The following is a 26634-nucleotide window of genomic DNA, read 5'->3' on the forward strand; positions in this document are numbered from 1 at the left end:
CCGCAGTGGTGGTCAGAGATCTCGGGAAGGACCATGTGTGTGGCTTGTAGTCTACCTGGTCGTGTGGTCTGCTAATTCGGCTGGGTCCCACAGACAACCTTTCTAAAAGAATAAGGAGACGGAAACCTCGGCCTAGGTTCCCGTGGCAGTCCATGAGTGGCCGGATTCCATCCACCAGAGATGAGCCAGCGCAGCCCAGCGGCAAAGTCTTAGCGGATTACGTGGTGTGGCAGGTCGTCGCAGGAGTAGTGTGTTGTTGCTGAAGCTCCCTGAGAATGGCCATGCCTTCGCGACACTCAACAGCGGGGCCCGACATCGAGGTTTCCCCCGCGTTCGCACAGAGGATAGCCAGCCATAACGGCTTCTGAGCGATGCTAGCGCCGAGGCCAAGACCCGCGGGCATATCACCACGGGCGCATATAGTCGGTCACCTCGGGCGCCCAACTTGCATGCCAGATAACAGTATACTTCACTGCCAGACTGTGAGAACAAGACCACACGGCTTTGCGGAACAGGACTGAATCGCGAAGTAATTAGCCTTTCAGCCACACTGGAAAGACTGAATGATATTACTCCTTCTTCCTTCACTCGATCCCCGCGTTCTGTGGGTTTAGCCAATGGTCTTAGAGGTGAAGACGGGTCAGTCAGGCGATGGCATGAGTTGAGGCAGTGCTAAAATAGCGAAACATTATGCCTGTCAGATTGCAAAAGATCCTTGTTTGCAGAATTCGTGCATCAAGGTCACTGGTAGGACAATCGACTGCTTGTCCGCTATCTTTTCGATTCCAAGCACACTGCCAGTGCTTTCCTCACTACACCACAGGCGTTCGATTTCGAAGCCCAGACCATTAGGTCATACGCACATGAAGTGCAGGAACATGCATACCGGTCGTACGCATATGAGGTGCAGGGGCATGCATTCGGGTCATACACATGGGAACTGCAGGAGCATGCATACGCATCATATGACAGTCATTGGGCCGGGATCCATGTAAGTGGGAGTCGGAGGTATATCTGACGGCACTGCTATATCTTGTCCGATTCGCCCTGGATCAGCAGATGCACCTTTTCCCCGTGCATCCAAGGCTGACTCGACCCATTTTTGGTTAGAAGGGGCTGTCAGTCCTGTCTGCGGCATGATCCGACAGATCTGCGGCATGGTCAGAGAGATCTGCGGTATGGTCAGAGGAATACAAGAGCCCACTGGGTGCGCATCGACCGGTTTACTGCAGGCTGGCTATGGGTAGGGCTTGCCATTCCGTCCATTACCATGTTGCGGCCTCATCGCCATGAGATTGGGTGGGCATCGAGTTCGCGCAATGGATTGACCAACGCAATCATGGATTTTATCTGTACGGTTGGCTGCGGTGTCACTAGAACCATATCTTCACCGACACAGCCGAGCAGCACTAATTGAAGCGGGTAGCATCAATTGTGACGGGTGCACATACATGATGTCGAATCTAGGTAACCAAGGCAACTCGGATGGATGGCTGACCTTGATTTCGTCGTTAGTATCGCAAGGACTATTTAGAGACGCAATTCTCAACCATTATTTCCTTATTCTACTCTTATTCTCTCATCCTGATGTTGTCTCTTCAGGCCCCGAAGATTTATAGTGTGCTCTTGGATAACGATCACTATGCCGACCGAAAGCTCTCCCACAGGCCGTGGCCATGACCTATTTTCCCGCTTGAAACACGGTAGTTCCAGCCTCTTGCGCACTGTTGAACTACGTCCCCATATTCTCGTCGATGAGATGATGAATATAATTCTCAGCGGATATCAAACTGGTCAGGATGCCCTACTCCGTTGTCTCACTCGCCGTGTTACCGAGACTGTGGCCCTGGAGGAAGTAAGTACTCATCACAGCTGCTCCACTGCGATGGGAAGAAACTCATGTCCTTCCTCTGCAGTCACTAGATCTAGAGTCCCAGCCTGGCGATGTCCAAGAGTACACAACCACCAGCCAGGAACGCGTCGACACGGACAGGCAATCCCTCCCTGACAGCTCTTCCGCCTTTGAGGCTGACGACCCCATCGTGGCCCAAGATGCGGCCCCAGATGAAGAGCATAACGCTAATAGAACACTCATCTTCCGATCTAATTTTATCAAGATTGGGATGGCGGTGCTTGCCATCGGAGTTTTGTTGTGCATCTTGGTGCCAGGTGTTGTTCTTGGGGTTGCAATGAAGCAGATACTGATGGGCATTGTGCTGTCTAGTGCTATCGCCACAATTATTGGTACGTTCGCGGGCTTCTACTATTATCTTAGTAGGAAAAGCTGAGAAACAGTTCCAAAATGTGGCTTGGAGCTCGAAATGCTAGATGACCTGAAGTAATCTTTTGTTTTTATTACCGATGCTGGCCCCCTCCGCTATATCAAGATGGGAAAAAAAGAACTTCTTTGTTTTTCTATAGTCTTCCACTTAGGATGTTCTTTTTGTAAAGCGATGGAAGTATCTTTGTAGATGAATGCGATATGTAGCACTTCATCGGCCAATAGTTACAATGCAGGCCGATTATAATTACAGGACCAACAACAATTACACCGCTATCAATAGATTCTGTGATGGTTCGCAACCCGAGACCTCGAGGAAGATAGGCTCTATAGGGATCATCATTTCTGCCTCCCAGCCTTCTATATAAAGCTGGAGAGTTCTGTGCTGTCAGGAGTCGCTGTAAGTATATTGTTTCTCTCAAATGTCCTACGCATCTATCTCTTTTCGTTTAGGTGACAGAGTCCGCCGGGCCTCCTTATAACTTTTCTGAAGTATTCTGAAATTCCTATTTTCTACATCCTGCCAAGTCCCCTACCTTTAGTCTGAAGCTAGGCAAGAAGCAAAGACCACTTCAATACTGACCGCAGATGTCCTCAGCCCTCTGGCTATCTCTGGCCTCCACCAGCAACCTACACTGGACAATATGGGCAAGTCTGGATGCATGCAAGTCCCCCTGTGTGCATAATCCCCTGACACTCGCGCTGACCATCCGGTGACAAAGATACAACATGCTCCAAGACGACACGGATCAACCTCATGTGGCTGAGGTATTTATTACAGGGCTCAAAACCATCATCAAGGAGTTAAATGTCCAGAACAAGTTCGGCCTGCATCTGATCTATGGACATGTGAAGCTGGCCAAGGGAATGGTCATGATCGGAAAGCCCATGAACAATCTCCACGGCCTCTGGACACACCCGACCAAAGCCGACCAGCTGGACCTGGGGACCCTGCATGGCTACTTATTCGTGCTGGGTGCCAACGAGGAGATCCACCCGTACGAGTTCCGCCCAGGTTCTCTCCCACCGATGACCGCTAATGACAATGCCTTCATCACCGCCGCGCAGAAGCACCTCCAGCTCAACGGCCTCACGGGAATCATCGGTATCGAACTCCTGGATCAGGACACACTCGGCAGGCACATGAAGGAGTTCGTCCTCTCTGACACCGACGGGATTGCCATGCTGCCTGCCGATGCAGTCAACCCTACGGAGATCTATCGGACTACGGGGTGGAACGCCATGAAAGGAAATCACCGACCTCAAGGGTAATGTGACATCTCACGCCAAGACAACCAAAGGAACCCATGAGGTCTTCATCGACGGGAAGGCATTGCCGGACATGGAAGGCAACTCTACCCCCGAGGAGGTCATCATCGAAGCACTGCGCGAGGCCGGCATCGTCAACTAAGGCCCGGAGTTCTCGGTCCGGGCTAGACGGATAACGGCGCAGCTATGATAGGGGTTTGCGACTAACAAGGAATATAGTCAGACCAGTCATTACCGTAGCTCCCATAATACACAGGGATTGAGCCTCTATGATATTCACCTGCTCTTCAAACTTTATTTGGATTTTAAATGCATCATGATATATAGTTTTCCTAGGCCGCTGTCAATTATATACAATACTCCGATGAAATATGCTAGGATGTATGGAGTGTTAAGATATAGATTAGATGAGAAGAATGAACTAGGATATCCAACCAGGATTTCTATCCCGGGTCCACGACACAAGGCTGTTTATAAATACCGTGGGTAGCACTGCGCTCAAGTCACAAACCCAAACTAGCAAGCTAGGTTCCGAGAAATCTGCGACATTATATTAGCCAATGGCCTAAACCTTGGGCTGGTTTATACTACCTAAATGTCACGGGAGAGACATACGAGAGGCGATACTCTCGAGTCTTACTCTGAATTGTAGAGTTTCAAATAAAATCTTGTCTAGCTAAGAAGAGTAGGGAGGAAGGATCCCTCTAATGTGCGGAAAGGCTTAAATGCTTAGGGCCTTGTGGCTGCAGGTGGTCTGTATGCAAAGCCCTGCCATTCACCACTACCAGTCACAACCTGCCCACAGCACACCATAATACTAAAAGTAGGAGATTGACTGGCCACATTCCTTGTTAAGGGAATAAGCTGTAATAATTGTGTTCTACAACAGAGCAGCTAAAATATAAATAAACTAGCGAGATGTTCAATCCTGCTGTTTCCTATGAGGAATGAGAAATTGATGCGGAGTCAAGTCATATACATTTGGTATTCAAGTCCCTGGAGCGTTGAAGGAAAAGGCTGTGGTGTTCTACCTTCACAAAGTAACGCCCCTCATGATGCTTCCATGCCTTTTCATATCACATGCCCGGAGATTCATGCAGACAGGCTTTCTTACAGCTTAAGGAATCCGAGAACCGAGCTCAGGATACCACCGACGTCGACGCTGCCTGAGATGGTCTTGCCGACCAGGTTTCCTGCGAGTGTTGTGACAACGCCGACAACGCTGGTGAGCGAGCTCACGATGCCGTCAGCAGAAAGGTCGCTCACCAGCGTCGTCAAGTTGCCAAGTCCTCCCTTCAGGACGCCCTGGATGACCGACGAAGACACGCCAGTGAACTTGCCACCGGTGAGGCTGCCCACCACAGATCCGACCTCACCGAGGATGTCGCCAACAATGGGGATGGACCCAGAAGCCGTTGCAGTTCCGTTGCTAGCGGCGCCGGCGAGACCCTCGACGAGACCGACAATGTTCGTGAGGCTGCCGATAGCACTCAGTGCCTGGTCGTTGCCCGCGAAGGTGGTGTTGAGGTTCGTCAGACCGCCAGTGATCTCAGCGACAACATTGAGGGCGCCACCGGTGCCGGCGTTGGTCAGGATGTTGGTGGCGACAGACTCGACTTCTCCAAGGACGCTGTTGACCGAGGAGGCGTCCAGAGTAATACCAAGGTCGGAGAGGAGGGAGCCGACGACCGGAAGGTCCAGGAGTCCGCCGAGCAAGCCGGTCCTGCGTTCATGGTCAGTTCTGAATCAGAAAGTCCAGGAATATTGTGACACTCACAAGCTCGACAGTTGTCGCTCGTGGACAGGGGCATCTACCTTAGCCACTGGTGTGGCCAGAACAGGGACAGAATAGGCGGCAAGCGCTGCGGAAGCGAAGGTCGTGAAACGCATCTTGATCGATAGTATCGATGTAAAGTGATAGAATAAGTTGGTTTTAAATGAATGAATGAAAGTCCGTTGGGTTTAAGGAACGACAGCTGCAAATGCAGAGATGGTGAGTAAGGGAACACAGAGTTGGTGTAGAGAGAGCTCTGGTCACTGAAAAAGGCTTCTGGGACCCCTATATACTTCAACACCACCCATAGATTATGATATGCAAGCGCGATAGCCCTCCTTCACAACCCCTCAATTGTTTCAGTCAGGGTATTGGAGACTTACCCCGAGCCCTCAGCATGAGCTTCGTCCACATGATCATCATTTTCTCATTTTGCGAACCGGAAGAGATTCTACAACGACGATCCACCTACACCCTTGGCATAGCCCTGTCACATGGGATGAAAATACGGATCGGCACTTGACAGATGTGGATACTTGATACAATTGGCAGGCCTCCTGTCAGCTTCGCACGAGACAGGGCATCATCACTCACTAGAAAGTATTCCGTATGTCACCAATCAAGTATCGGCTGAAGCGTTATATGCATAGCACTCGAGTTCTTTCAAGAATCTTTGAGGCCCATCAATAACCTCACCAGTAATCATTGAAGTTGCAATATACGGTTGACTGTGAGACGGTCCCTACGTCGTCACGGCACAAAGGCTCGATTTGGCTGTAGGAATATGTTGATTTCTGTTCAGGTTCGCCTAACGAAAAGAAAAGCGAAAGCAGCGTAGCTGCGCGTGTGCCGTGGAAGCTATTTCCAGTATAGCGGTGGGCTAATAAGATAAGCTTATTGATAAGGGCCCTGTGGGTCCCAGCCCAAAGGGCCCTGCTGGCATTCAGCCCCACGCCCTCACAGACCGCAGATCTGAGGGGGCGAGGATAAACATCCGTCCTATCCCACTGAAGATTGTCTGAACATCGTCATATCGTCTCGTCAGAGCCCCTATTTGTCTTCACCCACTATGGACAGATCCGTGGTATCATTGGCCCCTAACCGTCGGGCAGGCTTCATTTGGCTCCACTTGTGAGTCCGGCAGTGAAATTTCACGTGATAAGGCTGCTTCTGGGTCAAGGGGGACGGAGACATAGTTGACTAACATTTTCTGAGCGCGAACCGCGATCCAATCTCTGAGTGAGCGTAAGCGAGCGACCACAGCGGAGCGTCACCCGCCAAAACCTAACATTCTCTGAGCGAAGCGATCAACTAAGCAAGATGCCACCAATCTCTGAGGGGGCGTGAAGAACATACCCTGAGAAAGCTTGGCCAACACCCCAACCTTCTGACCCCGGCTCATCTAAGCCAAACCACTTTCACTTGCACGCTATGACTTCGGACATTTCCATCATCGTGGGGACCATGATCCAAATCCACCGCCGCGCCCGATTCATCTCACGCTAGCGTGAATCATCCTCAATGTTGAACACCTGGAAACCGTGCCCTAGATCGTGGTGCAATGCCGTCAATTGCCGGTGCGGTCCCTCTGTCGCTTTCCGAAAGCAATGTGGGCAGAGATCAATCAGACAGATGACCGGCTGGCCACCTTCCACGACCCTACGCACCCCGACGCACTGCTTGCACCGGTACGCTTTCTTGATGATCAGTCCTGCGCACACCATACACCACATAGGAACCTGTTTCGCTTCATCGATGATGCCACACCAGGATCCTGGCTCTGTCCTATACGTCAAAGCCAAACGTGGATCGAGAGGATGGTGGCGAGGCTTGGACTTTTCGCCCTGCACAGCCCAACAGGTCAAAACCCAAGCGATGCCATTATCCTTGCGCAACTCCTTCATCCTGGAGTTTGCTGGTTGCCTCACCCTCGGACCACTCAAGCGAAAGGCGATGTTGCCCAGCGGGAGATCCCGGGCCCGCACAGTCCACTGTCTGTCTCAAGCGAAGTAATTCCCCCCACCCCTATCTTTTCAATGGTGAGATAAAGCTGGAGAATATTCTGAGGCTTGGAAATATGAGACTTGTTTGTTTATGAAGCAACAGATTAGCTGTTCATTCCACAGGAATTATTGCATGAAGGACAAAAATAAGCAGGATATTGTGATGAGTATGTTGCAAGTAACTTTCAAGAGCATGCTTTGATACGAGAATCCGGCCTGAAAGTCAGATTAAAGCCCAATGAAAATGATTTGACAGCCACTCCAATATTATATGAAAACCTACGGGATGGAGTTCTGTACCAACTGAACCCAATCTCTCACTAGATGAGCAGAGATATTGTTCCAGTTGAAACTCTGTGATCATTTCCCATGAAACTTCTCGGAACAAGAAGCCGTCATTTTGCAGGGTCCGTAACACCTGGTCCGACTTCTATTCACGGGCAATAGTCTTCAGCCTGGCAAGATTCCACTTCTTTCCTTCGGGTGAGTATATTAACTTAAATAAGTCAAGACACTCGACTCTTCATCTGTCGTGTCTGAGAGTAAAATCCCTTATAAATATCGAATCAGGCGGGATCAGGCCCGAACTCTTACTATACACACAACAATCAATGTTTTCATCATATGGATAGAGTCCTGCTCGTAGCAACCTTTTTAATTGATTAGTTTCTGTCGTGAAATATAAAATATGTCTCAAGCTTAAAAGCCATGAGTCAAGTGAGTATGTGTAGTTCGCTAAAAAAAAAAATATAAAAAGAAAAAAAAAAAGAAAAAAAAAGTCAATATATTGAACGGTTGGATCCACAAACACCCTCTCTGACTGCCTTTCGCGCATGTAGCTAACCAGCTTTCAGCGCAACAATTCGTAATGTCAATGGCACAACCTGATTTTCTTTTCATGATCGGCCTTATCGTAGGCCGATCCAAAATCTATAATCTTTACCGTTCAATGTGAGCGCTCTTTCATGGATGGCGATCATTGCTACAGGAGGTACATTTGGTTTTCTGAAATGGTCTGAAAAGGCGTGTAAATATGTCGAGAATAAACGACCACCTATGAGTTCCCCCATTGCATCACCAAGCCTATAGGCCCAAAGCCTTAGCGAAATTTCTTTTTCAACTTATCGTGACCTTCAGTCATTCTCACCAAGCTATAGTGTTACTATAATTTAGCATATTTTGTTCGGATATTACCTACTGACTTTCTCCCCGGGGTATCAAACACCCCATCCCTGCAATCAGACTCGCACTGGGCATCTATATTCCTTGCTGTGGCCCACGAGAGTGAACCCAGTGGTATAATGGAATTCCTGAACTTGGCGTAATATTTACTATACAGCATTTGCTAAGTAATAGAAAGGGTTGTTTGAAAATTTTGTCTGCTTGTTTCCCAAGAGAGTGCAAGACTTCTCATTTTGACAAGCCGCATCAAGCAGGAAGTACGCGCAAGAGCGGACGACTGGTATACGAGATAATATATACCTAGGTACCCAACGATCCATTCCAGGAGCGCATATTATGACGGTATCGATCACCGTTTAGTCTTAAGCACACTTGGCAGCAAGACTTTTTTTCCAGTCCTCCAACGTGATTTCTTGGCTGTTGGTGTAGCAAATTTCCCAGATCATTGAAGTTTTGTCCAAAAGCCTCAGACTCGGAACTTGCAGAGTCTTTGCTCCAAGGCCTCGGTACAGATCTGTACCCCATGGTTCAAATTTCATCCAGCTGTGGCCTGGGCTGCAGGCTCTGATGATCGCTGAGGTGTTATCATCGTGCCGCAGACGCTCAAGACACTCCGCACAAAAGTCCTTTGACTGGCAGTATATGCAGCGGTAGAGTTCCCGGTCAAAACTCAAGACGTTACGGCAATGCTGCCCATCAGCAGAACAGCCGTCGCAAGTCCAAGTCCAACCCGATTGAAATGCGCGAGGGTCGAGCTCCGGGGTGTGTTTCTGCTCTAAATCAGCCAGGCGGTCATGGACGAGTCTACGCGCCGTAGAGACATGCGAGTCAAGTACAACTGACTCCCGAGGGTCACCGTTGCCAACATCACACATGGCGCCGCCCGTTGCGGTCAAATAGTCTTGGCCCGCTGCCTCAGTCATCAGCGACTCTACATGATTCACCGCGGCTTTGATTCGTCTTCTCTGCTGTGACACATCAGGTATTTGGGACTTGACGAGCCGGACGATTTTTGCTGCCAGTCTGGTCACATCGTCTAGCATTCGAGTCTTGTCATTGACATCGCCGCCAATGATGTCCTCGATCTCAAACGATAGGGCGTTCGAAACCAGGTCCGGCTGACCTAAAAGAGACATGGCAATCGCTTGGTCTTCCAGATGACCATGATTTGCCATGATCCTTCCGATCATCGCGATTCCCTCCACGTCATTTTCAGGTATGTTATCGTCGAGTATGTCCAGAGCAGGCTTGAGCCATCTCCTGAGCATGCATTTAGAGTGCTCAAAATCTTCCATCAAATGGTACGCCGCTGCAAGCAGAGCAGCTGGATCGCTGTATGACGAATGAGATGAAGACTCGTCCAACTCAAGCAACTTGTATAGCGGACTGTTGGTGTTTTGGAGGAACATTTTTTGCAAGATTTTACTCCTTCCGGAGTCAGCGCTCAATGTTCTGTAGCGCTCGAGAACCTGTTGGAAGTAGTGCTTCGCCAATTCCGCAGAGGCATCCGCCCGCGCCTTCAGTGCGTTGCGACCCCCAATGTTGACAAGTGTCTTACGACAACCTCTCCAGGACTCTAGAGCCTGATCGATACGATAATCCTCTCCGCTATCTTCTGGCACTTGGTATTTGTAGAAAGCAATTCCTCTATAATAAAGAAGGATTCCTAAGGCCTCATTCTCAGCAAAGCTGCCCAGCTCGTCTTGAACAACAACTGAGGAACTGTGTGTCCGGCTCTGTGCCAGTCTGTACTCGTCTATTGCGACTTGCATGGTGTCTGCAAATCCTTCAAACAAGCGTCGATCACCTCGCCCAAAAGTGAAGATTTGGCCGATAAGGTCAACGCGATCATCTTCAAGCGCAATACGCTTCCAGATGGCGACCACAGTCGGACTTCTAGCTTGCTGTGCTCCAGCCATTGTAGCAAGCAACATCTCCCTCGCCTTGTCTGTGTTGGTCTTCGTCTGCTTTGAGCGAGCGAGTCTCAGTCGCGTCTTCAAGCATTTCAATTTTCCATGAGTCGCTTGATTCGTGCCATCGTCCCGAGACGCTCGCTCATAATAATCTGCTGCCCGCAATAAATCGCCGGCAGCCGTGGCGCAATCTCCAGCTAAGAAGTGGAGATCCTGAATTTCTGCTCCGGTTGCCTTTGGCGAGGCCTCTTCACAATCTGCTTCATGTAGAGCCCGTTCCGCATGCTCCAAAGCCTTGTTTGCCTCGACCATGCTCGTGTCATCCCACAAACCAGGACGGGCGTGCATTCGGCTTAGACCTCGGTGGCACAGCCAGCTGGGCTTCTCGCCCATCCGGAAGGGGCCCATAAGGGCGCGAGTGTAGAATAACTCCGCGATATCGGCGATACGCTGGCCCCTTTGCCACTGCCTATACCGTATCATCGTGTAGTATCTACTAGTAGTGGACTTCGCAGTTGCCAGGGGGATATGATGCTCGGCTGCCTGGCCCAGGCGCTCATACCAAAGCGAATTAATATCTGCATCTTCTAGGCCCAAGCGATGCTGGCACCAAGCACTGACACGCTCCCAATGGGCACTGTCAAAGTAACGACTTCCCTTGTTGCCACTGCTCTGTCCCTGGCCACGAAGAGTCAATGAGTTGCCCATGATCTTTCAGACTCCAGCCGGCCCTTGAGGACGAAGGGACAGTAATTACTTACCACGCTCATCAAGTTCTGGACCCAGGCATATGCACTCTCAGCTTTCCATTCCCTGCTTCTTATGAAGTGATGCGTAATCTGCTTCGCCCATTGCCCCAGAAATCCATCAGTTGGATTTGACTGTTGACAGATCTCCTTCCACTTCGAATCTGCTATCTTCTTGATGACGGAGCGGTCACTCAGCCATTGCTTCACCACATGCACATCGTCTTCGCTCCAGGATGCCCTCTCGAAACTCGCTTGGTGCCGGTTGACTATGGCGCAGTCTGTGAACATTTGGTACAACCCAAGACCAATTTCCAATTTGTCGTTCGACGGTAGGGACCCCATGTCTTCATCTTCTAACTTGTCGAGACGGCTTAGTCGATATGGCAAGTACCTCAAGAGGTGTTTTCCGAGCTCTTTCGTCTCAGTCTTCTCTTCTGCGCTCAGATAAGCAAATGTCATCGTGATAATTTTGCGATGCGCTTCGACTTCTTCCACTCCAATGGCCGGAACGCCACTGCGTGCTGCCATTAGTGCTTCCATGAAGTCGTCCTTGAAGTTGTCTCGGACAGTTTTGGATGCCAAGTCCCAAAAGAAGTGGCCGCAGATCTTCGGGTCAGCATTATTGATAGTGATAGTCATGCTGATCGAAGAGGTTACCTTCGATTGCTGTAGGTTCTTCCGGTTGAGGTGTCCGGCGATGGCACCCAGAACCTGTGGACGCCTGCCTCTCATGTCGAAGACTGCCAGATACTTGCTCTGGATGATCTCTTCCAGTGTTATGATGGACCTGGTCTCAGATGAAAGAGACTACACACTCAATGTTAATCCCGAAAGACAATTTTAAGACTCAGCTTTCGTGTCCTAGGTAAGGGTTGACGACTAACCATAGCAGCCTCCAGCTCGTCCAAGCTCAATGGTTCCGGACTGAAAAGTACCCATCGCAAAAGCCCATTGAGCTCGATAACCTCTCTTTCCGTCAACGACTCCTGTAACTTTTGTAACACCAAGTGATGACTCTTTGCTGGCTCGTCCAAGCTTTGCGCAAGCTGCTCCAGGGTCATGCCCGAATCTAGCTGACGAATAGTCTCGTCAAGCTCATACTGCAATGTTGAGAAGCTACCCGAAGATTTTCCCGGTAGCTTCTCGAGAATCATACCGAGGGCCGTCTCTTGTTCTTGGTTAGACGACCTATGTTGCAGCGCCCCTGCTTCATCCAGCTTCACTTTGATATAAATGCGCATGTCTTGCTCATTTTGATCGTGTATGTTGATTCGCAGTGGCCAGCGTGATTTTGCAAGCTTTTTGAACATAGCGTCGTTCCCAGTCACGAGAATTCTGACAGAGGCTGCTTCTTCACTTGTCATCAAAGAGCTGAGCAAGTTCATCAATTCTCCGCCCTCCTCCTTGGGGAGATAATCGAGTCCATCAAAGACTAAGTAGTACGTGGTTGCTGACCTGGACTGGGCCTCTGACGCAGACTTTGTTGCTGGCACGGGCTTTCCGATGCTGAGTTGTTGCCACAGCTCTTTCAAATTTTTGGACTCGTTGAAAACACCTCTGTTGTTCCTCAAGGTCCTGGAAAGACTTCTCCTGAGTGTCGAATCGACTTTCGCAAATTGGAAGGCCATGGACTTCAAAGCATTCCTCGCAGTATGGCGATAGCGCTCGGCATCTGGTCTGCCCTCAAGTAACTCATTGCAGGAAAAAAAATAATGCGCAACAACTATGACCCCTTTTTGCTCTTCAAGACGTTTGGTAATAGCGGCGCTAACCAGGGTCTTGCCTGAACAGGGAGGGCCTGACAGCAAAAGCATTTGAGAACGCTTCTCTTCCCTCGAGCCGATCGACGTCCACGTGAGATATTGTTCATTGTCCCATATCCATGACCCTGTCCCTTCGTAACATTGCGTCGAGAGGCGCACCCGGGTCTGAGTGGTTCTGTTGTCAAAGCGTACTCTTGAGTCAATGTCAAGAGCGCTGCGAATCTCGTCGAGGGTTCTGTCAAGGTCGTGCTGTTTGGCGAGCATCTTGACATTTTCGTTGGTCTCTTCGGCTACTTCGCCAATTCTGAGGACTTCTCCGAGCGTGATAGTTCCTTCCAAACTATCCTGTTGCTGCAACAGACCCTGAAGCTTTTTCATCTCCGTGTCCAGATTTGTATCCTGGGCGAAAATGGCCTGTATTCGTCCAGGCATGCTGAACTTCAGGCCACCTTGACGGTGCTTGACCACATGAGCGCACAATTTGATGACGCTGACAATAACTGCCCGAATGTTATTGGCGAGTTCTTCGTCGACTCTCATCATGGATTTGTAAATGCGACATCGCGACAGTACTGAAGACATTTCGCCGAAGACCTGGCCAACGGCTTGATCGTAGCCCCGCACTTTTGCTGGAACGCTGAACACCCAGCCGAGAGCAGAAATCGCAAGATTAGTTGCCGCTTCCGGAATAGGGAGCTTCACAAATATCGGTCAGCATTACGCCCCAGACTATATGAAGGAGGAATCGGATCCCTCACCCACCAATGAAGCAGCATCCGATGTTAGTGACGTGAGGAAGCTGAGGCCTTCCAGCACTTGAATGCCTGCGTCTTTTGCACGGTCCCACATATTATTCTTTGAATTGTCGACGTATGATACCTTCTCAATGTTCTCGATTGCTTTGCGAACGTCATCCCATGACTTCAACTTGCCCTTCTCGAGGGTTTTGCCGCAAATTTTGTTGAATTCCTGAGCCGCCTCATCCCATATCCCGCCCATCAACTCGCTTCCTGAAGGAGGCTTCATCTTGGGCTTGATCAACAATGCCTGTTGACTCATCTTGTTTTTGATTCGTCGATCCGCCGAGCGTTTACGATAGTTTGAATTTGGAGGGTTCCAAGTTTGGCTGCGGAACAATGGATGAAGGTCAGAAGGCGTGCCAGGTGGCGGATGAGGAGGAAGAAAATTCGACGTCGGACATGGTGCAAGTAACATTGACTGTGACGCTCGGAGCTATAGTATTCCGAACCCAAAGCAGCAATTATCGGTGCTTTTTTTTGCGAATAGTGGATACAAGCTGAAAACATCCCCGTCGATCTGTCGGTGATGAACCACGTCAGCACAATCTTTGAGCTCTATGGTAAAGTAAACAGCGGAAGTCTCCCGCAACTCTTCTTGTTTTTGTTGCTTCTGGCTGGCCTTCTTTCTCTTTCTTCTTTAGTAACAAGAACTATACTGTATTGGAAGTTTTATCTTCACCATTTCCTCGCTACTCCACTCAGTCTGTCATCTGCCGAGACCGATTTTGGTCCACTTTGGCCAGGCTCCACCGAGGAACGAACTGATACAAGGCCGGGCGCCTATTTCGTCGCCAACAAGTTAAAGCATGTTCTTCCCAGTCGAATTTATCCTGAGGGCCTGCTAGAATATAGACTATAAATGGAGTGGTCACCTCGGTCGTTTGGCGATATGGGAGCAAAGCAAATTCAAGTTCTTGGACAAGACGTTTCACATGTGTCCGACACTCCCGGCACTTCCAGTTCATGGTGGTATATGCAGATTCCAGCTGTAGATAGGATATCCACTTATGTACCTTGGTCCTCGAGCTGACACGATCTACTGAGGTAGCTTTGAGGATGGTGCCCCAGTGATCACGTAGGCGATACAAGCTCCTGAACATCACTGCGGACTTTATCAAAATCATTCCACACGACGGTTAAACCAAGAATCGGATATCCTCCACTACGTCCGAGCCTTGGAGGTTACCTCATGAATGTCGATCTTTCGCTTCGAGCCTGTGCAGAGCGGGCCGTGTTAATACCCGGGCCCCCTCAGACATCCTCGGCTGTCACGGTATTGTATCTGTGACCCACGACTTGATTAGCATTGTGTCGCGAAAGCGTCACATGGATGACGGCGTGCTTACCGTTGTGCAAGAGTGTGCATGCTGTCGAGGCCGAGTTGCCTCGTTTATTCTGTCAGCATCCAGGCTTTTTGTTTGTTCCATCACTCGCATGGAGTCTTTTAGCTGTGGCGAGGACTTTATAGCCAGATCTATCTCTATCTACAGAAGTACGCTTTCCGAAACTATCGTATACTCAAAAATCACAAACACAAAAGCTCTCCCTAGCCACTTTGTACAGGCCTTCAGAACCCTTATACAAGCAGCGATCTCTTAAGTTGGCTTGCTTGAAGAAATTCCAATAGCGTCATTTTCCCCACCTTAGTACAAAAGAGAGCGGTTGCGTTAAAAGGCTGAAACCTCTTACGCAGATGCTCTGTCCTTAAGGTCCGATAGCGAGGGCAAAGCATAAGGATATGCAAGGAGGTCTGTTGAGCCCTGTCCCGGGTCGGCTCCGTTGCGGTGGTTCAGCCGGACATGACGCTTCCTGCAGCGTCCATCCACGAGTAAGCATCTACTGTCTGTAAATCTCGTTTGTAAGGCATTCCAGGTGCTACCTATTTCTGGAAGCTCTATTGATGTCCGTTTAACGTCCTTGCAGAAGGTATAGCAGACTTTAGACCTCTAATACTATTTAAATATTAAGTTAATAGCCTTACTTAATTCTACACTACTTTTCTTATTTATATAGCTAGTATTAACTAATAAATAATTAAGCCCTTGATAGTATAGCTTTTAATAGGCTAAGCTAATTTTATTAAAATTTAAGCTAATTAATTAGTAAGATATATTTTAAAAATACCATAGCAATACTTGATTGTTTCTTTACGTGTGTAATAAATTATATAAGGTGGGATTCTAGCTGTTATAAAAAGCTGTTCTAGTTTTAATATTTTTTTGTTGATGAGCCTTATTTGTTGCTTGGTGCTTTGAGGGCCTGAATTCGCTCGGTCTTATCTGTGGCTTTTTATTTGGAGCAGGTAGCAGTAACTGGAATCTGTTTTCTTATCGTGTTGTCATCTGCTAGCAAATCAACTGCCAGGTATGACAAACAGCACACAACTTCCGTTCATTTACTCAAAATCAGCAATGAATCAGAATGAAGAACGTGCATTGTGTGTAAAGTATGTGATTTACTCAGTCGAGACTTTTTCCGCAGTCTCCAGCGTGTCCTTGCCCACTTACTTGCGCAAGAAATTCGCAGAGGTCCCTATGATGAGTTCCCTAAAGGCAAGCACAATCTGAGGGCACATGGAACTTTGGGTACCCTACCGCTTGGAACCGAAGGCACGTTGGCTATGAAATATCTTAACACTCTCTCCGAAGCTGCCGTCTTCAACAAAATGGCTTTAACGAGCCTCTAACATCGGCTCGTGTCATAAAAATCACCGAAAAGATGTCATTGTTTCCTTCACTTCCTTGGGCGAGTTTGACCGCAATGCCCCTGCTCGTTGTGAGCCTGGAAATGACGAGGAATCTCCGGCAGCTTCAGTGCAATTAAGATGCGATTGTTCATGAATGAAATAGCACTGCCATGGTCAGGAGTGGTTATCTTAATGAGTTTGAGGATATCTCTGAAAGTTGAGCGGAGATGCTGAAACATAATCATCGTTTAGCACGGCGCGATTGACAATTCAGGTCGACCTTAAGGCTATTCGATTCTGGTATTAATAATACCACCGATAATGAAATTTTCTGAACTGTTTCACAGAGCGATGGAAAACATAGAAGACGAAAAACGAGATTCAAATGGTCCATTTCGTACCGGCCTGGATGATGATTCCAGAGTTGGCAGCTAGAAGACGTCGCGACTTGACAAGACGATTAGGGACGCGCTGCCGTCTTCCCACTGGAAATCTTATCATCGTAAGCGTCTTCTGCAGCTTTCAAATCCCAGATTGGCCTCGAAAAAAAAGTCTCTTCACCAATCTGAAGAACGGAATGACTTCCCGCAACACTGTCCCTCGTTGAGCATAGTACCAGCACAGACTCCCTTGTCATAAACAGACTCTAGCATTCATCCATAAACAGCTTGAATACCATCAGAAAAATAATCTATACTAGCTAAATAGATTATTAAAAACGATATTACGTCTTTGAACAAATTCCCAAATGAGGGTATACATCTTATTGTACGAGAGTTGGATCTCAACGATGTTTTCCATCTAAACCTCTCATCGTATTTCTTCTACCTTATTCAATAGGACAGAGTGTGCAAAGAGATCTTAGAAGTACTGTCCATTGTGTAAACAGAGGCTCGAGTGAGAAACTCGCTTATCTCCTTATCCTTGTCTGGTGCACTTAGCCCGGCTGCGTGCTAGCCAAGGCGCTAGTGTGGACAGCAGCAGAGATGGCGTGGAGCGCCATTTACTCCCAGTAATTCTCAATGAGGGCCATTTTGTCCAAGGACGTTGGTTCTAGAGACTTTGACATAGGCTTGCTAGCTGTGGTGCCCGAGGTACCGTTGACGGGACGGGTTCGTGGTAGAAGAAATAAGCCGACCAGGAGAGGGGTGGCGGGACACGGTGGATGGATGTGTGATGTGCAGCCCGGGGTCTGCGGGATGACCTGGGATATCCAGGCGATGGTAATTGGCATGCCACTTCGGAGATCTCTGTTCGTGCAGAAGAAGATTGGGAAGCCTATCACATGCAGAGTTACATCCATCCAGACATGCATAATGATATATAGGCTCTCCAAATGGCCCTGGTCGCCTGCTTGTTTGGGCGGTGGTTTAACGCATGCTGTTCTGAGTAGCATGGAGCTGTGCCAAGATCTAAGCCCCTGATGCCTCCTCCTCGGCCGCGGCCGTACGAAACCTGATCCAACATGGCAATTCGAGATTCCCTCGGCAGCCACTCGCTTTGTGCGAGGCGGCTTCGGCAAGAACTTTGTCATGCGGCACATAAACGAGCACAACGTTCCCTGTCCTGTCCTGCCAAACTTTCTCCATACTGTATGCACAGTTCGTGGTACCCTACCCAGAAGCAGCGTTTGCAGTAGTAGCATGCTCGCACACAACCGTATCCATCTCACCGTCAGTTCCGACGGGCATCCTATCAGCTTTGCAGGCTTGTGGTTTGGTAGCTTTTTTCCCCATTCCGTACGGCTGGATCTTGGCGTGATCACACCACGGGTATTATTCCGGGCTCACACCCGCAGCGGACCCAGAGACTGTGCTAACATCCTCGCAGGAGCCAGCATCCATGGCCGTGCAGCTCATAATCCTCCTTTGCACCTCCATCTAGACCATTAGGTAGCTTGCCTGTGACACTAGCATTTGCCATATCTATCATAATAGCTTCACCAGGGATCTGTTCTTCATCTGTAAAAGTAATTGCTACCAATAGCTAGTTCGGAAATTACTTTGCTCGAATTTTACCTATTCACCTATTGTCTAAGATTTCAAATATTTGCTCCATTCAAACAGACTCGCCTTGAACATCTCGGTCCCTTGTTTAGGACTCAAGCGCATATCCCGGGGTCTAATCTTTTTTTTTTTGAATCTAGCGTAACTTTTACTTTGGAGCCTCTCCCAAAGGTTTGAAAAGGTTCTTTCAGAAAGTGCCTGCTTATTTTCCAGGGGAGTGCAAGATTCTTTATCTTAGTAAACCTGGGTCAACCAAGACTAACATAATTCTAAAAGTCAAGTTTGATTTTTAGTAGCACTATTTCTTCTTGCACTTGCGTTGAGCCGAGATGAGGCCAAAGCTATGAGTCCTATCTCGCTATCGAGATGGTAGAGCACCCTAGCGGGGTCAGCTTTGTTTTTGGATGATGTTTACGGGACACAGACATTGATTCCAGGCTGCATTATGATTCTGTTGCCAGTCTGGTTCATAGAAAGTAGCTAAGTCCCTATCTAGCTGCGATCATAGACCTACCTATGTAGGTACTTCAAGTGGGGTTGGCCTGTGAATTTGTGGAAGATATACTGATGCATGTTATTTCTTCACTGACGAGGTCTAATTTTCTAAGAGTTCGGTTATGCGATCGTACATGCACAATCTTCAAGCGAGATGGGGAAATATGAAGCTCAGAGTGATCAAAAGTCTGTGTTGTCATCCACCGGCTGGCTTGCTGACGTAAAGCACTCGCTTGCACCACAAACGGAGCTTTGTAATAGAGGTGATGAATAGAAATGAAGCGAACAATTGTACCCCATTCACAGCAAGACGGCTAAAGTGAGTTGGTCGTCTACTCTGGGGGTTGGTTCGCCTTGTAGTAGGGGAAGTCGAGTAGGAGGGTGAGGTGGGTCGCGACCGTGCTAGGGCTTGATTCGCCTCGCGCACCGCTCACCCCTTTGGACGTCAATGACTTGCATTCCGGTGGCCTGTCTTTGCTTTTCTTATTGCAGCCGATTGGCTTGTTCAGAGGAGATGATGGGGCCAAAAATCAAACTCCTTGCTTACTAAGAAGGGGCCGCTTTTGTTTCTGTTGCGCGAAAGCAGAGGGTGTCAAAGATTGGGCAGTCTAGCCTAATATGCGAGGGTAACTGCTGTAGTGTATCCCCGCTCAGCTTCTGAGTGTGGCCCGCGATCTCAAGAATATGCTGGTTGACGGCAGTGGATTGCACATCCGGGTATGCTGGGGTGTCAATAACATAGATCTGAGCTCAGGGATTCATAGTGAGCACGTCTGATGCGAGTTTCGCCATCAAATCGCAACAAATGCGCTTGGGATGGGTACAATACGAAGGTTGAGGTGCAGCCAGACTTGAAACACCAAACTGCGAGGCATCCTCGTTAACTGGTGAGTATGGTGGCGTCAGTACGTACCGATTCGACGGAGAGGAGGTGCACGCACAGTTCAAAGCAAAGCGATGACGCCTTTCCGTTCTGCCAGGGCCTTCGGGCCCGGAAGCGACCAAGACACCCTCCTTGACGCAGTAAGATGGAGACAATGCGGGGCCAATGTTAACGCTGAGATTGACAGCCCATCTCTTGGCATTACTTATTCAGGGATACCCTGGCTTAATCACACTCCAACTCCTTCAGCAGAGCCTCATCGTCGTTTTTCACCTCCCTGTAATCCTTCGCATCGACATTCCCCCCCGGTTGTAGGATTCGCGCATCCGCCCATTCCTTCTTGCGATACGGCTTAAAATACTTAATATTTACTAGTAAAATCTAAATAATAACAAGTATCTAATCTTAGCGTAGGTGCTGCTGGCAGGTCAGCGCGATGGTTGGTCTGTTAGATCACTCCACAAAGTCGATGGCATGCGGCAGAATGCGGGACCCGAGAGAAACCAGGCTCTTGGCCTGCCATATTCGCAGCTCACCATCTTCCATGTAGATCTGGTGGTGAAGACAAACATTTGCCCGACCTGAGAGAAGAAGTAGCTGTACTGCGCCATTCCGCCCCTGGCTGCGTTGGCACCACAGCAAAAGTCAATCCCCAAGTACCAGTATCCGTACCCACCCAACCAGAGTGACCAATGCTGCTGCATCCCAGTCCACCACTAGCGACGTTCATTGCATTTTATCCCGTCTGTCACCACTATCCATTGGTTTTGCTTTCACGAAATTCACCGTCACATACTCTTTCTCTATTGCCACGACTCGAAGAACACCCATGGAGCAAGTCGCACGGTATAAAGTTGTGCCCCTCCCCCGGGCAAGAAGTAGTCGCTTTTGCGTAAGAATCCCAATTCTTCTTTATTTTTGTGACAATTACTTCTACGGCAATCAGGATGACTGCCCTTGCCCAGCCGCCGTCCACAGATACCACCACCTTGCGCATCGTCATCGAGCGCAGCGGTACACACCACCTGTACCTAATGCGCACGTACGCCCACTTACCCACCTCTGTCATGATGGGAAGAACCATAGCCATGTACCAGCGAGAACAGCCATGGTGGTCACGTTGGCTCTGCAAGCCCGTTGTGGAGATAGCTACTATCCTGCGCGTATGTCAACACGGTAACAAGCCCCTGGGACGGAAATACCCTTGGTATACCCAGGCATGACTGACAAGGGCATAGTCCGTTGACAGCGAGACCCAGTCCAGCAACGGGCAGGAAGTCTTTGTCACAAGGCGCAGTCCTTCAAACTTGAATTTAGCCATCCATCAGATGTCTGCTGGCTTGGGGTCTCCACTCGGAGCAAGTGACTCTCCCAAGGCGATCCTTCTCCGACCCAAGCTCACTCACACCGGCCTAGGCCTCGTCGCCATGGCAATCATACTGGCCATCGTGGCGCCGGGGGTGCTCCTCGGGATGATGGCTGGGGATGCGGAGCTGGGGATCACGCTGTCGGCCACAATTGCTGGGACGTTCGCTCTGGCGGGAAAGCTTCACGGTGGTCATGCACGGTGAGATCGATAGCTTCAGGCCAGAGGGTGACAGTTGTATACCCGGGGGCACAGGTATGGGTGTGGTATATTAGAATCTCAGGCTTTACATACCAGTCCATTTCTTCTTCTGTCTCAGACCTGCAACGCAGCATCCTCCCTCGCAGCATGGCTTCCCTTCCGCCATGACTGCGTGTGATCCTCGACCGCCCTGTGCTTCTTCGCCTCTCCAACCTTGCCCCATCCACCACCGCCAGGAGTGTTGATGATGATCCTATCCCCAGCCTTCATAGGCGCACTGTTCTTAGCCCCGAGGTTGATATGCCTCTCCTCATACTCAATGTCATCCTCTTTCACATCATTGCCGTCGCCGCCAGACTTGAGCCGCCGTAACTGCTTCTCCCAGCTAGCCTTCTCGACCTTGCGCACCCAGACATTCAGCCCGCAAGCAGCATCCCCACCGCCAGCAAGGCCATATGGATGATACACCCTCCTCTCAGAGAGGATAGACACCTGCACAGGGATGCGGAACTCAATATCCCGGACCACACCATCACCCCCGCGATGCTGGCCCTCGCCGCCGGACCCGTGCCGGATGCTGAACTCGCGCAGCAGGACGGGGTAGCGGCGCTCAAAGACCTCGCTGTCGGTGATGCGCGTGTTGGTCATGTGGGTGTGCACGCCGCTGGTGCCGTCCCAGTTAGGGCCGGCGCCGGACCCGCCCGCGATGGTCTCGTAGTAGCCGAAGCCCTTGACCGCGTCCTGGCCCGCCGCGTTGCCGCCGAAGCCGAACGTCAAATTGTTGCAGTCGCCCTGCGAGGCAGCGCAGGCCTGGAAGGCCTTGAAGATGACGTCTGTCACGCGCTGGCTGGTTAGGACGTTGCCACCTACTACGGCGGCGTGGTCTGAGGGTGAGAGGAGGGACTTGGGTGGGATCTTGACGTGGATTGGCTTGAGGCAGCCTTGATTGAGGGGGATGTCTTCGGAGATGAGGCAGCGTAGGCAGTAGATGATGGCACTGGTTCAGATGTTAGCTTGGTGTAATTAGGACTTCGAGTAATTTAGTATGTTCATACCTGTAGCTCACGGCCTCCGGGGCGTTGACATTGCCGTAAACCTCTGGCCCGGTGCCCTCGAAGTCAAACACTGCTTCGCCTTTGTCGGGATCAATAGTAACTTTCAACTTGATCGGGCTACCGTCATCCATAAAGTCCACAGCGGACAGGTCCTTGCCCTCAAACTTCTTGCTAACATCCTTGAGTAGCCTTCGCACGCACGACTCGGCATTATCCTGGATGTTCTTCATGTAGAACATCACTGTATCCTCGCCATACTCTTGAATCAAGTTCTCGATCAGCGAGATTCCTTTCTGATTGGCAGATACCTGCGCTCGCAGGTCATTGATGTTGTCAGCCAGGCAACGAGTGCCGCTGCATCCAGGATACTTGGCGGGCTCATTGTAGAACAGCTCCACGACCCTCTCCTCGTTAAACTTGCCCTCGCTGACGAGCTTCTCGCTCTTGATGGCCGCTCCCTCTTGAAACAACTCGCGTGAATGCGGTGGCATACTGCCGGCGGTGATGCCGCCGATGTCAGCATGATGGGCTCTCGATGCTGCGTAGAAAAGAATATTCTCCCCCTTCTCGTCGAAGGCTGGCATGGTAAGCGTTACGTCCGGTAGATGCGTCCCGCCATAAGAAGGGTGGTTGGAAATGATCACATCGCCCTTCTTCAACTCGCCCTTCCATATCTCGGCTTGCCGCTTCACACATGTCCCCATGGATCCCAAATGTACTGGAAGGTGAGGAGCATTAGCGACCAGTCCTCCGGTTGCGTCGAAGATAGCGCATGAAAAGTCGAGACGCTCCTTCACGTTTGTGCTGACACTTGTCTTCTGTAGTGCCCTTCCCATCTGCTCCGCAATCGCCATGAACCTGTGGCCGAAGATGCTGAGCACGATGGGGTCAACTTCTCGTTTTGATTGGTCCTTTTCTTGAGACTCGTCTTTGCCAGTGTCAGCGTCGATGTTGACGATGACGTGCGTCTGGAGTATCACCGCCTCGGCCTTGGGCGTCACAACAATGGTCTGAGTTCCGTCGGCCAGCATGGCTGGACCCTTAACGACATCTCCGACCTGGATGTCGCCAAGCTTGTAAATCGGTGTTTCTAATCTCCCTTCTTCAAAATAGACTTGAGCGCTGGAGTGCTTGTTCTTCCCAGAGACCTCTTGTCTCTTCAGGTTCTTGAGTTGCTGATCCACTGTCTCCTCAGCGTATCTAAAGCTCTTGCCGATGCCTCTTACTCGCACATCGTCGATAATAATATCCCGATCGTCTAGAGTGAACCCAAATTCGTATCGATGATGCTTCACAAACGCCTTGCCAAATGCCCATTCTTTGCCGTCGAAATGCTCTTTCGCGTCCTCTTCGCTCGGCTTGACGATCATCAATGCCGATTCTGTGCCGCGATATCGCATGTTCAAGTACTCTTCGAAGACAATATCTTTGTCGCTGAACCCCTGGTCCTGAAGTGCCTTACGAGACTTTTCTTTGAGCTTCTCCATCTTTTCCTTGAGTTCGTCAACTGTCTTGCCATCGTCGGACCACACCGCGGAGTCCGGCTCTTGTCGTTCATCAACAACGTCCGCCAATGCCATGCCGTACGCTGACAGCACGGAAGAATATCTGTGTATGAGTATTTGTTTGATGCCGAGAGCATCTGCAATGGCGACAGCGTGTTGGCCACCAGCTCCACCGAATGTAGCCAGCCTGTGTTTTGAAGAATCGTGGCCCTTCGCTTCCGTTATTGACCGGATAGGACGGGTCATGCTCTCGTTGGCGACGGTCAAGAAACCGTACGCGACTTCATCAACAGTCATCTTCTTCCCTGTCTCGTTGTTGACCTGATCTGCGAGCTCTTGGAGCACCTTTTTGCTGGCCTCCACGTCCAGACCCTCATCCTCATTCTTGCCGAATATCTTGGGGAAGAATTCGGGCAACAGCCTGCCAAGGTACAAGTTGGCGTCAGTCACTGTAGCTGGACCTCCCTTTCGGTAGCACGCTGGCCCAGGATGCGCGCCGGCAGATTCGGGGCCAACCACAAACAGGCCGTTCCTGAAGAATAGTCTTGAGCCACCACCAGCTGCCACGGTGTTGATGTCCAACTGTGGGGACTGGATCGTGACCCCTGCCGTTGTCGTCTCGAATGTGTGGTCGTATCGGCCCTCGCCGTACCTAGAGACGTCGGTGCTCGTACCACCCATGTCGAATCCAATGACCGGGATCCGGGTCTCCGGGTCGTAGGATGTGATCGCATAGCCGACCACACCACCTGCAGGGCCAGACAATATGGCCTTCAGGCCCGTGAACTTCTCGACATCGACCAGCCCGCCGTCGCTCTGCATAAACTCGCAGCGGGCACCGCGGCTCCCAGATTCGTTCTTGACGCTCTGTGTGCCGAGGCCGCCCTCGAAGCCCTTCTGGAAGCCATCGATGTATTTGCGGATGGCCGGCGTCAGGTAAGCATCGGCACAGACCGACGTTGCACGCGAGACCAGCTTGATCATGGGCATGAGCTCGGAGCTCAGCGATACATGCTGGAACCCGATCTCCCTGGCGATCTTCCCAACCGCCGCCTCGTGGTCTGGGAACGTGTATGCGTGCATTAGACAAACCGCTATACTCTTGATACCCTTGTCGTATATCTGCTTCAGCTGTTTCCGTATTGTCTCCTCCTCTGGCCGTTGTAGTATGCGAACTGCCTCGCCCGAAAGGCCCATGACCAGATCGGCCTTCTTCGCCTCCGCAGTGCCAGCTTTGACCTCCGACTTGGTCGCATGTCGATTTGGGTCCTCGGCGTAGTCCTCGAGTGTGACCCTCTCGTCGATCTCCACCACTTCGGAGTACAAGACGTCGGGCTTGCGGATGGCGAGGTCAAAGATCTTAGGGCGCGACTGGTTTCCGATGACAAGGCAGTCCTTGAAGCCCTTTGTGACGACCATGGCGATAGTCTCGCCCTTCCTCTCGAGCAGGGCGTTGGTAGCGACGGTGGTGCCCATGCGGATCGAGTCGATCTTTGAGGTGTCGAGGGGCTCGCCGCGGGGGATGTCGCGGCCGAGGAAGTGCGACATGATGCGCCGAATGCCCTCGAGCGGCGCGTCCTGGTAGTTGGCCGGGTCCTCGGACAGCAGCTTGATCACGATGTCCTCCCCCGCCAGGTTGCCCACGCAGTCTGTGAACGTGCCGCCGCGATCTATGGCGATGCGGATGCCCCGCTCGTCCTGGTTGGAACCCATCTTTGCGAGTCTGACCTGACTGCTGGATAAGCCAGTTGTCCAAGAATTTTAGGATGTGAGAGGGATCATGGAAAAGGCAATTGAGGGGTAAGAGAGGAAAGAAAACGTGGGATAATGGCAAAGTTAACGCTTCGGCCACAGAAATTCATCAATGGTCTCGCGACCCCTCCATGGATGGTATTATTCAGTATTTATTCGTCATTATTATGCTCCGATCCCGGGCGATAAGACTAAGGAATCGGGGGTTGCTCGCTGCCGGGACCGTTGCACCCCACAGTGCTCGGGATAGACGCCCGAGAGCTTGTCCCTTGACAGCTTGACTTCGGCCCATGAGAGGAGCTCCCCACAATGATCGCCATTGCAGCTAGAGGCTGATCGGAGTGGCCCCCCGATCTGCGCCCGGGTTCAACCTGCACTTGCGGCCGAACCACTGCTGGGTCACCTTCTTGGCTGCATCACAAGGAATGCCACGACGAGAGAGCGAGGAGAATTATTAATGATTGAATGGATTGTATTTGTCATTTCAGTGTTGGCAAAGCACGATGTCTCTGACGGAGACAGAGTCTGAAGGTGAATTGCCTGACAACAACACGTCTAGTATTGCCACGATTTAGGGTATATCTTCCACTCCAAAATCACAATGATATGGCCGTCTCCCTTTTTGACTGATTTTCGCTGGAGAAGATGTGGTTGTGGACTAACCAATTTCATTCTTCCAGCAGTGCAGAATGGCATCATAACCCAAGTGTAGTAGGGGGCAGCGGCGTCCTTCCGCGTGTCTCCCGTTTTCATCTCTCTTGTGTGCCTCTCTCCGTCAGCAGCCTTGAACAAGACCCAGGACGATGATAACCGTAGTCCCTGCATCATTGGCGCAAAGTTAGCAGCGGATCTGGATGCTGGATCGAAGATGCGTAGTTCATGAAGAGCGACTTCAGACATGTTGAGAAGATTGTTGAAACGCGGTTTTTGTCGTCACGGTACCGCTGCCTG

General features: G+C 50.4%; 6 protein-coding genes across 6 annotated transcripts; 2 read left to right on the plus strand and 4 right to left on the minus strand.

Annotated features, from left to right (window-relative positions):
• Positions 1–1642: 1642 nt before the first annotated feature.
• On the plus strand, positions 1643–3692 carry J7T55_000830 (uncharacterized protein; the record flags this gene model as incomplete). The annotated part of the gene is made up of 5 exons (XM_053140089.1): positions 1643–1855; positions 1917–2244; positions 2870–2933; positions 3004–3481; positions 3531–3692. The coding sequence occupies 5 exons, from the start codon at positions 1643–1645 to the stop codon at positions 3690–3692; spliced, it is 1245 nt and encodes a 414-aa protein (XP_052996483.1).
• Positions 3693–4472: 780 nt separating this feature from the next.
• J7T55_000831 (uncharacterized protein) lies at positions 4473–5440 on the minus strand (the record flags this gene model as incomplete). The annotated part of the gene is made up of 3 exons (XM_053140090.1): positions 4473–4488; positions 4665–5273; positions 5328–5440. The coding sequence occupies 3 exons, from the start codon at positions 5438–5440 to the stop codon at positions 4473–4475; spliced, it is 738 nt and encodes a 245-aa protein (XP_052996484.1).
• Positions 5441–6826: 1386 nt separating this feature from the next.
• On the minus strand, positions 6827–7228 carry J7T55_000832 (uncharacterized protein; the record flags this gene model as incomplete). The annotated part of the gene is made up of 1 exon (XM_053140091.1): positions 6827–7228. The coding sequence occupies one exon, from the start codon at positions 7226–7228 to the stop codon at positions 6827–6829; it is 402 nt and encodes a 133-aa protein (XP_052996485.1).
• Positions 7229–8871: 1643 nt separating this feature from the next.
• On the minus strand, positions 8872–13993 carry J7T55_000833 (uncharacterized protein; the record flags this gene model as incomplete). Its single annotated transcript, XM_053140092.1, has 4 exons — positions 8872–11100; positions 11184–11978; positions 12056–13630; positions 13697–13993. 4 exons carry the CDS (start codon positions 13991–13993, stop codon positions 8872–8874), a joined length of 4896 nt encoding a protein of 1631 aa, XP_052996486.1.
• A 6758-nt stretch (positions 13994–20751) lies between these two features.
• J7T55_000834 (uncharacterized protein) lies at positions 20752–21375 on the plus strand (the record flags this gene model as incomplete). The annotated part of the gene is made up of 2 exons (XM_053140093.1): positions 20752–20967; positions 21043–21375. The coding sequence occupies 2 exons, from the start codon at positions 20752–20754 to the stop codon at positions 21373–21375; spliced, it is 549 nt and encodes a 182-aa protein (XP_052996487.1).
• Positions 21376–21485: 110 nt separating this feature from the next.
• On the minus strand, positions 21486–25644 carry J7T55_000835 (uncharacterized protein; the record flags this gene model as incomplete). The annotated part of the gene is made up of 2 exons (XM_053140094.1): positions 21486–22368; positions 22427–25644. 2 exons carry the CDS (start codon positions 25642–25644, stop codon positions 21486–21488), a joined length of 4101 nt encoding a protein of 1366 aa, XP_052996488.1.
• Between the last annotated feature and the right edge of the window lie 990 nt (positions 25645–26634).

This window comes from Diaporthe amygdali (assembly GCF_026229845.1).
Source record: "Diaporthe amygdali strain CAA958 chromosome Unknown NODE_6_length_1560011_cov_65_102424, whole genome shotgun sequence".
Classification (NCBI taxonomy): Eukaryota; Fungi; Ascomycota; class Sordariomycetes; order Diaporthales; family Diaporthaceae; genus Diaporthe; species Diaporthe amygdali.